Source organism: Etheostoma cragini, chromosome 4 (assembly GCF_013103735.1).
Source record: "Etheostoma cragini isolate CJK2018 chromosome 4, CSU_Ecrag_1.0, whole genome shotgun sequence".
Taxonomy (NCBI): Eukaryota; Metazoa; Chordata; class Actinopteri; order Perciformes; family Percidae; genus Etheostoma; species Etheostoma cragini.
In genome coordinates, this window is record NC_048410.1 from 12,675,231 (window position 1) to 12,689,548 (window position 14,318).

The following is a 14,318-nucleotide window of genomic DNA, read 5'->3' on the forward strand; positions in this document are numbered from 1 at the left end:
TAAGCACATAATGTAATATGGAAACTGCTGCCCTGGTTAAAAAAAACAAGGCAACTTATCTCAGCTGGGATTCTGTCTGCCAATGGAAATTTGTGAGTGACCCCAAACTTTTGACCAGTTTGTGTGTGTGTTTGTGTGTGTATATATATATATATTTTTTTAAATATATATTTAATATTACTTTCATCCGATTGTCTTTCAGACGTAAGCTTTACTTTCCTACTTTCGATTATAAAAAAATGCATTATGGGTCACTTGTAACATTTGGGCATAGAAAGTGATAATATTGTGGGGGCGGCCTATAGCTCACTGGGTGGGTGTGCTCACCCATGTTGGCTGGGTTCTGCAGCGGCCCGGGTTCGGGTCCAGCCTCCGGCCTTTGCTGCATGTCATCCCCCCATCTCTCTCCTCTTTTCACATCTTTCCACTGTCTCGCTGTCTAATAAAGGGAAAAAAAAGTGATAATATTGTATTATCTGATCATGTTTGCCTGTTCACACACTGTGGTGCAACAGCTTAGATGTGCCTTCTACACTGACTGCAGCTATCCCTTGCACATACACTACTGGGTCCTGGCCCTCTTTCTGACACTAGATCTTTTTTTATTTTTATTTTTTAATTGACATAATTCTCAGCACAAATCTTCGCTTTTTACAAAAAATTCTGATAAAATCAACTCAGTTGCAACAATGTATTACCAAATTATCTACCATCATCAATTATCTCAGAGCATTTATTTTTTAATAAAGAGCAGGTCTACATTTATCTCAATTCTAGTTCTTAATATATTTACTCAATGAGCAACCCTACCGGCCTACCTCTGGAGTTCTGGGCTAATGGCTGGTGCTTGGTACTGCCGTTCTCACTGTTGGCACTAAACTGGACTAGTGGCTGCTGCTGAGCAGCTACAAGAAAAAGTTTGTTTCATAAACACAAACAATGGTCTATAGGTAACGTTGTATTTTGCATGACTGCTAGCATCCTGCACTGCTCTTAACTAGTTAAGCTTACCAGTCTCATCGTCTTCATTTGGAGTTTCACTCTCAAACTGCGAGCTTGTTGTAATGAAGAAGCTGCTCAGTTTAGCACATCTAGCCGTGTCTGCTTTTCAGCACTGTTTTGCTTGCATGTCGCGGTCGTGTCCTTTAGCAACACTGAGGTGTACGAGGACGGTTATTTTATTTTTTTTAGCAAGATCTCGTCAGAGGAGTCAAAACATAATGACGTAATAATAACCAGACTGCACTCTGCGAGTGGTCTGCATGAATATAGAGGACAGTGGGTCACAAGAAGAAACAAAGAAGAAGAGTGGGCTGTGAGTGCAGGCAGCCTAGTAACAGCATCCAGGATATATGATTTCAACCTAGTACTATGACGACACCGCCGGCCTTTGCGACCACAAGAACCAGACCGGCCCAACAACAATTCTCCCCATTGTCCAGATTAGCCAATCCGTGGCTGCCTGTAATGCTCCAAGGGGTAGTGAAAGACACTTTATAGATTTTGGAAGATTAAAATGATGAGAAAAATATAGAGGTTTGCATAGGTGTTTGTCATTGCGGGGAAAGATGAAGAGTTTTGACTTTCAAATATAATAAACACTGTAGTGATAATAAGTAGAGGTTTTAGGAGCACTTTGTGTTGTGGACCTTTCTTGACCAATAATTGTGAATGTACACAGCACATAGAAAGTTTGTTTACATACAGGGTTGCCATATCAAGTTTATTGAAAGTCTATTAGACTTACTGAAAAATATGTAAGATTTGTCTCGCCAGGGATTGTGTGACTGTTTGGGCTGGATCCCCTGACACATGTAAGGGAGTTGTATTACATGACAAGAGGAAATATATTTCAGGGTTCTAGCTAGGCCAGCATTTCCCTTGCTTCCAGTATTTGTCCTAGGCAGGCTGTACTGTAAATGTCCTGCATCTACAGGATGTATATTTCTTTTGGTATGTAGAGATGAAACTTTGAAAGTTTACATTCCAAATGCTGGATGGTAGCTTCAAGGAAACATAGACATTTTTATTGACACATTTTATTTAGCTAGAGAGCTTCACAATATCTACATAGTTGGATGCTATCGTCAGATTACTTTATATGCAAACTTTTTTGCATCTTTTCTTTCCACTCTCTAAGAAGACAGTTTCCACTGACATTGGCTGTGTATTTCCTTGCAGTAGAATGTGAAGCCCTGTTACCTAAAGCATTTACTAAGTGTTATGCTTTTGTTTGCTTAAAATAGCAGAATTACTGAAACCATACAATCACATTTATTACCAGATTTGTGGTATTGCCATCGATCATCGTACTAAAGACCTTATCTGTGACATAATTTGACTCTTTCTGAAAGATTCTTCTGAGTGGCCTGCAAATGTTTTCCAGTGTGATTAATGACCCATGCAGCAATTGAGGTTCTTTTACTGATTGGTCAGTTTTGTAGCAGTGAAAAATGCTTGCTCTAGAGTAGATCTTGATGTCATAATGATGAATTGCAGAGGTTTTATTATTCTGGCCTTAAGTAGCCAACCTACACAAGGAAGATTCTTCTTGCAACCAACCTTAATAACTTACACTTAATGTTCTATATTCAAGACAAAGTATAGAATACAATATAATGAAATATAGTATACCACATTTGATAGCCGTGTCTGAATTTAACAGTCAGATAATCATCAGAGGTTTGTTCCTTTGGCAACTTCCATCTGTTCTATATCATTAATCCTATCAATTCAATTTTGTTATGAGTGCAACTGATGTGGCCACTGTGTGATATTGTATTCATTTATTTCCTGCATATGATGTCCAAGACTAGCATGTAGTACAGTCATAGAAGTTTCTTACAGCTGAGCACAAAAATGTCCCCCACCAGGCATCATCAAGTACTGTATCTGGTGATTACTGATATAAACTAGTTGCTATATCTGTTGCAGCTCCCTTGGCAATACGAGGCGTCCAATGACAAAGCTTGTGTACAACCTGCTTTCAGTGCAGGAGCTGAAGAGGAGGCTGAAGGAGTGCCACCTCTCAATTCAGGGTTCTCGTGAGCAGCTGATCAAAAGACACCAGGAGTTTGTGCACATGTACAATGCCCAGTGTGATTCCCTAAACCCCAAATCAGGTGAGGGTGTTTGCAGTTGGCAAATGGTATTTAGACTTTCATTAAATATGTTTAGACTTTTATTCTATATTCAGTCTTTAATTCCATATAAAAAAAAAAAATTGTTTGTGTTTGTATGTATGTATTTATTTATTTATTTATATATATATATATATATATATATATATATATATATATATATATATATACATACATACATACATACATATGCCATAATATGTGTGTGTGTGTACGTATTTTTTTGTATAACGGTCAATATTTGTGATCTCAACGTTGTTTATTTCCTCTGTCAATAGCTGAAGATATTGCCAAAGAGTTGGAGACCAATGAGAAGATCAGGAATCAACTGCAGGGGAAAGCTAAACCTGTGTGTATTAACTGCTTAATAAGATATCTTGTGGGCTTAAATTGCCACTAGTAGGGCTGTGCAATGAATTGAATTTCAATTTTGGCTCCCAACCATCACCAAAATAGTATTAAGGAGAAAAAAATGTTTTGCCATTTTTTCTTTTGCAAGAGCACTCTTATTTTGTCTTCTGAATGACGCGCACGCGTACATCCACACCCCCCAAAGCTGTAAAATATCTCTGCAGTCAAGGGGGCAAGTTGTGTGCATCCAGTGAAATTTAAAAAACTCAGCGCGAGTAAAGGTGGCAGAAGGAGGGAAGCCACAGCAGTGTTTGGTGAGCAAAAAAGGCAACTCCATCTTCGTCGTCTAAGAAAAGTTAACGTTAGCTAACCCTGCGGCCCCTCTGCCTCCCCGCTGTGGTAGACGTTGTATTCCCCACAACACGCTATATTCACTTACTGTTTAAAACCTTTTCCAGCTGGGTGCATAGGCCTACCTCTCAAAACCAACATGAAAAAACATATAATAAACAAAACACATAATAAAAACATAATGTTCCCTTAGCATTTAGTTTTTTGCTAAACTGTATGAAAAATGAGTCAACATGAGTCACGTAATGTTATTCTATGGTAGCGTCTATGTGCTAGATTTTTCCTTTGGTAGCTAGTAAATAAGCCCACTGAGGGCAACATTATTGTTCATATTTTAGCACAATGTTTAGTAATGACAATAGGCTTGTAGTGTTCATAGTGAGTGACGTGAGGCAATATTGTAAACACAACTTAGGCCCAATTAGACTGTCAACAGTCTGGAGTCTTGAGGTCTGGCCAAAAAGTACAAGAGGAGGGAAGAAGCCTGAGCCAACCCGTCAAGGGCCGTCGGAGCCCTAGCCACTAGCCAAGCAGCCCTAGCCACTAGGCTTGAAATGGAACAAGTTTTTGATGAGGACACCTCTCTGTATTGATAGTTGGTGGCTATAGTGTACCAATAAAAGGTTGAAGGTATGCACTGCATGCTTGCAGTGTGTTTATTGCAAATGAAATGACAATTTCAACCTTTGAGAACCTAAACCAAGCAATGGGGCAAGTGCTTTACAATTTATTTTGTATTGTCATGTGTTTTTTAATTAATGGTTAATGTGAATCTACATGTTTTTTGTCCATGTCTTGCAGGTCATGGTTTTCACAAAGAATAAATCTGAGAAGGAGATTGATGAGATGCATTCAAATTACAGTAAGTAATTTGTTGATTAGGAAACTTTCTATCTGTTGACACCTCAGGGGTCGGACTCACCAAGCTGCCAGTTAAAAATCAGTGCCAACAAAGGTCAACTGATGAAACAGTTTTGCATACCTTTACATATTCTGTTAAAAAGTGCATGTTATTAAAGTGTAAATAAATGCCTAATTCTGTACGCCTGCATGAGAGGGAACATCTGATCAGAATTCTACATTTGTATTAGATTTGCTGAAAGATAAGCAAAGCCGTATTTGACCCCTGTCAAAGGGTTTGAAGAAATACATCAAAGTGCAATCTAGCTCTAACTCTAGCTAAATTGACCAATTTTGTGTTCCCTGAAATGGTTTGCAATGTTTCTTTTGCCTTTGTACGGACACTATATACAGTATTTCACAGCACAAAACTAGCAATTTGATGTGATTTTTCCATTCTACTAGAGTAATACAAGCTACCGCAAGAGTGAAGGAGGGTTTCTCTATCGAGTTGTCTTGTCTTGCAGCTGTGAATCACATTGGGTGCTCCGCCTTTTAAAGATGAGCCTAGTAAATTTAAGCGGACAAAGCAACACGTCTATTTCTCAATTAAGGAAATTTTTGGGCACGTTTTATAGTCCACCCCAAAGGCACTCACCATCTCCAACAGGAAACACAGTTGACAAACTGCTCCAAACAGCTCTATTGTAGTCCAGCCTTTACTTCCGTGACAAACGCGCATCACTCAGGGCACACCCTCATACTCTGCTTCTAACTGGGTAGAAGTCTTTACCTAGCTACGCCGCATGTGCGACTCCCAACAAAGATGGAATAGAAGTGTGATGCCTCACTCTGTAGCTAAAACAGAGAGCTCAACACACAGAGAAAAAATTAGGCGCACCGGAGTGTGAATGTGCACCGGAGTGTGAATGTGTGTGAACGTTTATCTGATGAGCAGGTGGCACCTTGTACGGCAACCCCGGCCACAGTGTATGAATGTGTGTGAATGGTGAATGTTTCCTGTAGATGTAAAAGCGCTTTGAGCAGTTGGTAAGACTGGAAAAGGGCTATATAAATACAGCACATTTACATTTAAACCTATTCTTATGTAACCTCTAAACACAATTTTATAAACCTGAAATTTTGCATAATATGAGAACTTTAAAAGTAATCAGATACACAGAATCACAATAATTGTACAAACATGTTGCATCAAAATTTACCATCTACTCACCTAACTCCATGTACCTATAGACTTCAACAGTGATTGCACTCTTTTTGAATAGCTCTGGTAACCAAAGTGAATTTCCATATTTAGTTGCTCCATTGACGTTTCCGAAAATGCTACTGTTAAGAGTTTGGACTGCTCACCTCTACTTAGTACACTGGATTCTTCTGTTAGAATACCTTAAGCTATCAAAAAGTTAAGACTTCCCCGGAATGATTGCCAGCAGAACACTGCAGAACGCAGACTTGGTCTAGGAGGGATTCTGAAGTCTGCTTCAGATATACTGTAAATGTCTCAAAAAATGCCTAAACATTAGACACGCTTTGCTCAATGAATGCTTGTCATGACGGTTCCAAATCATAGGCTTTTAGACCATCAATGCATGTATTTTTTTCCATTTCTAGACAGCTAGTACAGTAGGAAGACCAACAAGAGACCCGGCTCTTGATTTGAAATCCCGCCTGTATCACGTTATATTTTGTGAGTTAGTAATTGTTGCGGGGTAATACAGTGAGGGAAGTGGAGATTCTTCTGAAAACGGAAGTGGCAATATTTACAAGATCGCATACTTTTGTGCATACTTCTGTGCAAATTGCATATTCAGTGAGTAACCCAGTTGTAATTTTAATTTTACTTTATTCAATCTGGAAGCCCTACATTTTGGAGCCAACTTCATATACCTTCCGCAACACATTACCGGCATTAAAACAAGCAGAAGTGCTGTGTCTTTAGTGAGTCATTTAGCAGCGAAAGCTAGACTGTCGATGTAAAACTCATTCCATTTTTTTATTATGATTTGTAGGGTGACATGGCTATTTAGGTGTCCATCTAAGATATTTTTTCTTTAATTTGCTATGAGTTTATAGATAATCAGTATGAGACATACAGATGTACAGAAATCTAGAGCAGCTTTGTGTTTTATTCTCAGGGCAAAGGTTAGGCAAAAACAGCAAAAATAGAGAACATTACTAAACTTGTTGTCATGGTTAAACAAGATGAAAAAAACATGTGTATATATAAACTGTAAATCCACTGCTCCAACTTTAAAAGTGGTTGAAACATGGATGTAACTTATGGGAGGTAGGTTCTATAAATAGCTACTGCTGTGATAACCTCTTGATTTATCAGAGGAGGATTTGGATGACTCACTCTGCCAGCAGTGGGAATGGTGAATGAGCAGACAGGAAGGTGAAAACAGCACTCATGCATTCACACACCGAATCTACCTGCATACTTCAATCTCACTTTTTCTTTTCGTAATAATAGAATCAGTAGCTGGTTATTCAGGAAACATTCTGACAACCCAGAATAAGTGCAAGGAAAATCCTGAAAAATCTAACCCCTGAGATGTTTGATCCTTTAATGCGCTTCCCAACTGAAAAACAAATTGTTTTAACTGATGTAACAGCATCAGTGGCCACTGTTATATTAAATCCAATAAATGGTAGTAGTAATTATACTCAATCTAATTTTTACAAGCCATCAACATTTTTTTACATATGTACTGATGTGTATTAGGAGCTACTCACATGGTAAAGCTTTGCAACTAATGGTGCTCATGAAGATATCTGTGACCATCAAAGGTAGCTGAGTTGTTTCATTTGTAGATCACACTAGTGTTAATTGCAGTGTTTTGGCGTAATCTTTTTTTCTCTCTCAGTTCTGTTCTCCTGTCTTTGTTTAAAGAACATCACACATTTGTAGATGCTTCATGTAGAAAGTGGTTACATCTTTTATTTTTGGATACATACATAAGCAAACAACTTTAATTCTTCTTTAGCTCGTGTCTGTTCACATTCGGCTATAATGTGTTCAATAACTCTAACCTCCACAACAGTGATTTCATCTTGGAGCTAGGATCTGTGGTGTTTCACTTCAAAAACAAAAGCTACAGAAGGACTAAAACCTCGGGCTGAGCTAGTGCTTCTACATTTTGGCATAAACTGGTTTTGACAAGTACTTTGGACATTACAGTTAATACATAATTACAAATGCTGCAGTTTCTTAACTATTCCACAATATATCCTATTTTGCCTGCAGGGAAGCAGCACAGCAGTGACTTTTCCCGCCTGATTGCCCAGGTTCGGGGTCACCTAGAGACCACCAGGCAGACTCGTATCAAACAGGAAGTCATTGTGGAAGGAGAGGATGCACAAAAAAACCACCCTTCTGGTACTGCAATAGTCTTTACTTTTCTTAAGGGATAGAATATACTTTAGCAAGGGGAGACTTTTGAGCTTTCTAATTCTCTTCAGTCACCCGATCCCCATGGTAACGCCGTGTGTGTGTGTGTGTGTGTGTGTGTGTGTGTGCGTGTGTGTGTGTGTGTGTGTGCGTGTGTGTGTGTGTGTGTGTGTGTGTGTGTGTGTGTGTGTGTGTGTGTGTGTGTGTGTGGCGCACTTAATTATTTGTTCCATCCTTGCCAAATTCACAACATAGCTGCACTCCATTGTTAGGCACATTGGGCAAGGGTCGATACAGATGTGTTATCAACCGTAATCAATGTTGGTGTACAGTATTGTCTAGTGGGTCTTTTGGGAACAAGTTGAGAATAATTTGCCAAATGTTAAAGAGGAAGTGCAGAGCAGGAATGTAAGGTGAAAAAAGTTAGATGCCTAAAACATGTTTTCCATAAATTTTGTTATAGTTCCAGAAATGTGTTAAAGATCTGTGAAGACTTAATGTGACCCACAATGTTACTGTTTTGGATCACTCTCACCACTCGCATAGCGTTATCAGCCCCAGCAGGCAGCTCTTTACCGCTAAACAGTCGTCTTTTTTTCCCCTCAAGAGTTGGTAGAGACCAGAAATGGAGCAAGAGACAGTTATTATTGGACTTGGGTGGCAAGAAAAACACAGCTCCAAATGAATGATAATGTTGCTTTGTAACTGCTGGATGTGTAAATAAGCAACTGTTCAACAAGTTCACCATATTAACCAAAAAGGTAAAGAAATGGCAATGTTGTGTTCTCAACATGTTTCCACTGCCCCTACCGGCTAGAAATAAAAGTTATTGCAGGTTTTAATTGACTGATACTTACATTAACTAAATGAATTAATGGTGTTGCATGTTGCTTATTTGTATGCAATATGCAAAGGAAAATGCACACACAAAAATTGCTTGACAATGTCCACTGTGTGAGAGGCTAGTGTGATAGTACCAACAGGACCTTAAATTAGCTTTTAAAAATTCAGGATGTGTAAAAAGCTGGTGCCCAAAGGACTCTAAGTTGACTCTAAGGGGCATATATGTTATGCAATCTCTTTTTGGTAATTCCTTCACCGTTTTCTCTCAGCTCTCTGGGTGTCTGACACAAAGATATATATTTTTGCCTCTTCCAGATCAAGTTGCAGAATCAAAAAGCTGCCGGGTGATGAAGGTAGAAGATGGAGAATCTGACGAGGAGCCAAGGATTGAATTGTCATCTAGCCCCACTTATAGTGAAGTGTCTATCAGCAGGTGAGTCCTAGATAATGGATATCCTGATTCACTTACAGTAGGTGACACCCTCAAACGGGCCAAAGAATGGGCCTTTTCATGCTACAGAAAAGAGAGATCCTTGTTATTTACCACTTTCTACAGTTTGTGTATAGCTAAGTGTAATGTCACAGTGATAATGATAAAAGATGGCTTTGGACCTTGAAAACCTCTGATTTGATTTTTAAAAAGCAGTGCTTTGTCCTTCAACTCTTTAACATTTCATAAATCCTTGAGGATATACTGACTTCATTTCAGAAATATGATATCATTTTATTTTCAAGCCTGTTTAGCATTTACAGGACAGCACTTTAATATGTGATTCATTTCATATTTGATTAGTATTTCTTCCGTCATGGTAATGTGAATTATTGGGACTGTAACTAAACTGTGTTGAATTGAATTCAGAAGTAAACATTCCATTACATGTCATTTTATCCAATGTGACTTAAAATTGCTATATATGTCAGAGGTTGCACGCCTCTAGAGCAGCTAGGGCTTAAGTGTCTTGCTCAGGGACACATTGGAAGATGTATTGCAGTGAGAATTTAACCCAGGACTCCCACACCTAAGACATTACATCATATTCCCTGCACCATCATCACCCACCAAACGATGGAAGAAAGGGAGACGTCCTGCTTTGCATGGACAACAGTCTCCAAAAGCTTGACTGTATTCTATGATTACTCAGAAGAAATATAACCCAACACCCAATACTTACTTAACACCACCACATAAAACATTTCACTTATGATATAAAATAAAAGTGCTAGCATTATATAGCATATATTTTACAGAACCAGTATCTTATAGTTTACAGTATTGATTCAGCACAGCATCCATTGTGTGTATAAGTGTACTTGAGGCATAGGGGAGAATAACGTGCATTAGTAATGCCAATAGGCCACCCATCCACCCAAAGCTACGCATGTGTGGGAAAATACTTTCAGTAACCAAACAAAGAAACCATTAGTCGCAGTTAACAAAAAATCACCTGTTGCTAAGTTTAACAAAATGTCAACAATGGAGTTGCTTCTAACTCTAAAATAAGTTTACCAAGCCCATTTAGCGCTGTGTTTTTGTAATGAGTCCACGCTAAAATGTGTTTCATATTTACATATGAACTTATAATAAGTTTAGGATGTTTGAGAATTCTTGTACTTTACATCTTCAACAAAATTAAAAACAAACATGCTTATTCTATTGTGATTTCAGTAAGCATACCATGATATATATACATAAAAAAAAATATATATATATATATATATATATATATATATATATATATACATACATACATACATACATACAATATATTGATTTTTGGAATTCTACGTATCAATTTTGAATCCGTAGAGCTTGAATCGCGATTTGAATACAAATCGATTTTTTTTTGCACACCCCTAGAAAATACCAAATATCAATAAACTTTGTAAATTACATGTAGACTTTCTTTATCTCCTCTCCCTCTTTCTCCCATTACAGTTCAATTTCAGACATCTTTGGTCCAGAAACTGCCAGAAACCCTGAGTAAGTCCAATTCTGACCTTCACTGTGCATGTCAGGTGTTTCAACATTGGTATTTAAAGTAAAAACTACTATCCAGCCAGATTCCCAACTGGCTCAGTTTGAAAACCATGAAGAGTATAGGTAATTGCATTTAAAGGCCATTTTTAATTCTAGTCTGCTGCTGATGTCCATAATGATTCCACTTAAAGATACTCTTTTTCCATCCAGCAGTCGGTGTTAAAAGTTGCTCTTTCTCATTCATATCTGGTGAAATAAATCTACTTAGGTCTGAAAATGAAATGGGTATTTGGTCAGTGTTTGAATATTTCCAATATAAATAATATTTCTAATAGAAATAATGCCTTTACATTTCTCCATGGTCATTGCTTTTGACAAAGCTTACTTCTATTTAGTGAAGAGGCACTTCTGATTGAATAAAAAGAAGAGCAGCTAAGCCAGCAGTACGACATGCTTTCATAGATGTTGCTTTTCACTCACCGCTGATGGTTGGAAAGGTTTCCTCTTGTCTCCTCTGTGAGCCTGTAAAATGAGGCTTTTCCTTGAGTTTGACTTGTTACCAGAGGCAGCAAGATAGCACGCTTGTCACCAAATTGTTGGCAGAGAGGGGTCAGTTCTTTTGTAATTAGTGTCCCTGAGCTTAACTTACATAATCCCAGGAAAGAGATGGGTTTATGCAATTAAACTGTTTGTCAGAGTTATGTCAGCAATAAATGTAATTGTCCAGGAGTAGCGGGGGTCAAAATCTACAGCTGTGGCAATTAGACCGAATATCAGGACTTAATATTATACTCTATTTGGAAGACTGCTTTTTGTATATTTTTTTGATCGAATTTCTTTTTCTTGTGTAAGACACAACCCAGAGCTCTTCACCACATAGGACTCGCATAAACAACTGCATTGACCTGGTGTTAATTTACTCGCAAACTGCGCACAAAGACAGAGCATAGTTTCTTGTAGTTACAGAAGGTGGTGCCGTATTGCATCTTCTACTAGCCCTCGTCATTGGTTGAGAAAGTACAAATAGAACTTCCGACATCTGAGTGGGATCTCATTGTTTTTTCACGGAGACTCAGGCTCAACCAAGACTCAGCTCTTCATCTCTTTCTAAATACCCTGGATGCAAAGTCCAAACCTGCCAGCCTTCAATGATCCTCCATGCAGCACTTCTTTTGAATGTAGTCAACTTAATGGACAGAAGCATGTGCTTGTAACAAGTGTCAAAGGCCAAGGCTTTTTCTCAATCCTCCAGCCTTTGTCTGTCTCTAGAAATGATGAGAATGTAACTGTTGATTGTTTTAGTCCTGATCCATACTTGCTTACCAGTAATCCACTTTACTTAGTTGTCTCCCAATCTGACCCACATGTAGACTTCTGACCCAAATTCCAGTGCTTAAATTTTAGGTTCAAGTTCATCCAATAACAATAAAAAGGGCGGATGACCTTGTCATTGGCTGGAGGGTGATACACATCTGTAGTGTAGTTAGCTGAGAGCCCTTTATGAAGCTTTTGAAGCTGGAAGTGGTTCCACATGGAATAGACTTTGGTTTCATGTGAACATTTCCTATGAAGGTGACCTCAGTGGCCACCAACAATACATGCTGAGCTTTGGAGCCCATAGAGGCTCACACAGCACCAACACATAATGATGTGGTAGTAGATCCGTACTGGCTTATTCAGAGGCATTGGGCTCTTAGTCCAGATGTGTTCTCTGGTTTCCTTCAGAATTTAAACCAAACTCTATATTATTTGATTATGTATCTGGTATTTTCTTACACCAACTAAATAAAAGGCACAGATTAAATGGTCTCAGAAAAAGGACAAAATATTGTAATATGCATCATCATTCATCTGTGGAATCAGTGTACAAGCACTTGTTTACTTAAGGTAGATTGCATTCACCTTTCATACATTGTAAGAAATATAACAGTATTTTGACAAGATCTGTTCACTGCAGTGCTTAGTTGTTTAGGAGAGGGGTAGAATTTTTGTGATAATCATCACATTGGAGTGTATGTGACAGCATGCACTAACATAACATATTCAAAATGGAATGATTAATGTATGAATCAGTGTGAGCATGTAATCACGATTATTATGCCTCCGTGCTGATTTCCTTGTAATACAATTGCAGGTGGAAATGGCTTTCTCTTTTTTTGTCAACATATGAGTAGCTGATTATCTTGAGCCACACAGTGGGAGCACAGAAGTCGTATATGTTTTCTTGGTGCACAAAGACAAATCAAATTATCAAGTGTGATATAACATGAATAATTAAAATGTGCATTTTCCTCTCATCTTACTTAATTGTATTATACCTAGTTTTGGCAAACACTTTACTTTGCTCTTCCACAAAGGAGAATAAGTGCCAAAACGGAAACGTTTTGACTTTCACTGTGCTTCCCCCCCCCCCCCCCCCCCCCCCCCCCCCCCCCCCCCCCCCCCCCCCCCCTTTTTAATTGGACACAAGCTATCTCTAAGTGATGTTGACTGGTGTGAGCAACCACTTAGTCTATTGCAATATCTGTGATTTATATATGGTTTATTGTAAGCTTTTCCCCGCCGTCTCAAATGTGTGTGTTTTCTTAAGATACACACACCAAGGTCTGTTGGTGCATGGCAGGAGAGGCAATTTTAAGAAGACTATTTTAGATTGATTAGAATCAACCTATTTATTATAATGTATGGCTCTGAGACAGTCTCCTGGGGCCCGTAGCCGATGCATATTCCAGAAATAAACGGTGGTCGGTAGGTAATTTAATGCTGGAAGCTTTTTTGGTATTGATTGATTTGTGAATAAACCAAGCAGCTGGTGTACAGAAAATTCATATAATTAGGCAGCGGCAGTGTGACAAAAGGGTAAGATATGTCACTCCAAAATGGTACACCTGTTCCGATTATTTTATGGTTTGATGTATTGCATTTTAAAAGCCCGGTAACTCAAGCATTATTTGCTTTAATTTTCCTATTTAATTTACCTCAACAAAATGTTCAGGACATGAAAGTCTACTAATGATACCAACTAAATCACCTTTACCTTAAATGTGCATATTTACATTCTCCTCTTTTCACAAAAGACTAAATGGTCATCTTTGAAAATGTTTTCATAGAGACACAGAGAGGACCTCTGTCCAAAAGCGAACATCCAGCACCAGAGATGATGCAGCGGTATCGCACGTCGGTGGAAAACGACGACGTAAAACATAACAAGAATTGGACGAAAGGGAGAGAGAATAAGATGTCTCACCTGCCAAATCAATGCAATAAATGTTTGACTGACTTGTAAGTATATTACAGGTTTGTCGATATGCACATGCCTGTCCAGTATTTTACGGGATTTTCTGAAGTTACACAGTTTGCATCATGTGTCAAGCAATGAATAAATGTAAAGTATTTTAATATA

At 38.4% G+C, this 14,318-nt stretch overlaps 1 protein-coding gene across 3 annotated transcripts in view; it reads left to right on the plus strand.

Moving 5' to 3' along the window:
- rad18 (RAD18 E3 ubiquitin protein ligase) overlaps positions 1-14,318 on the plus strand; it is a 26,511-nt gene extending 12,193 nt beyond the window's left edge. The window contains exons 7-13 of one of the 3 annotated variants that reach the window (XM_034870080.1): positions 2,935-3,122; positions 3,419-3,489; positions 4,644-4,704; positions 7,951-8,082; positions 9,253-9,370; positions 10,874-10,918; positions 14,026-14,318. In XM_034870080.1, coding sequence (XP_034725971.1) covers positions 2,935-3,122; positions 3,419-3,489; positions 4,644-4,704; positions 7,951-8,082; positions 9,253-9,370; positions 10,874-10,918; positions 14,026-14,122 — 712 coding nt within the window. In that variant the 3' untranslated portion in view covers positions 14,123-14,318. The remainder of the gene's footprint in view (positions 1-2,934; positions 3,123-3,418; positions 3,490-4,643; positions 4,705-7,950; positions 8,083-9,252; positions 9,371-10,873; positions 10,919-14,025) is intronic. The other 2 variants (XM_034870081.1, XM_034870082.1) reach the window with 2 other exon arrangements.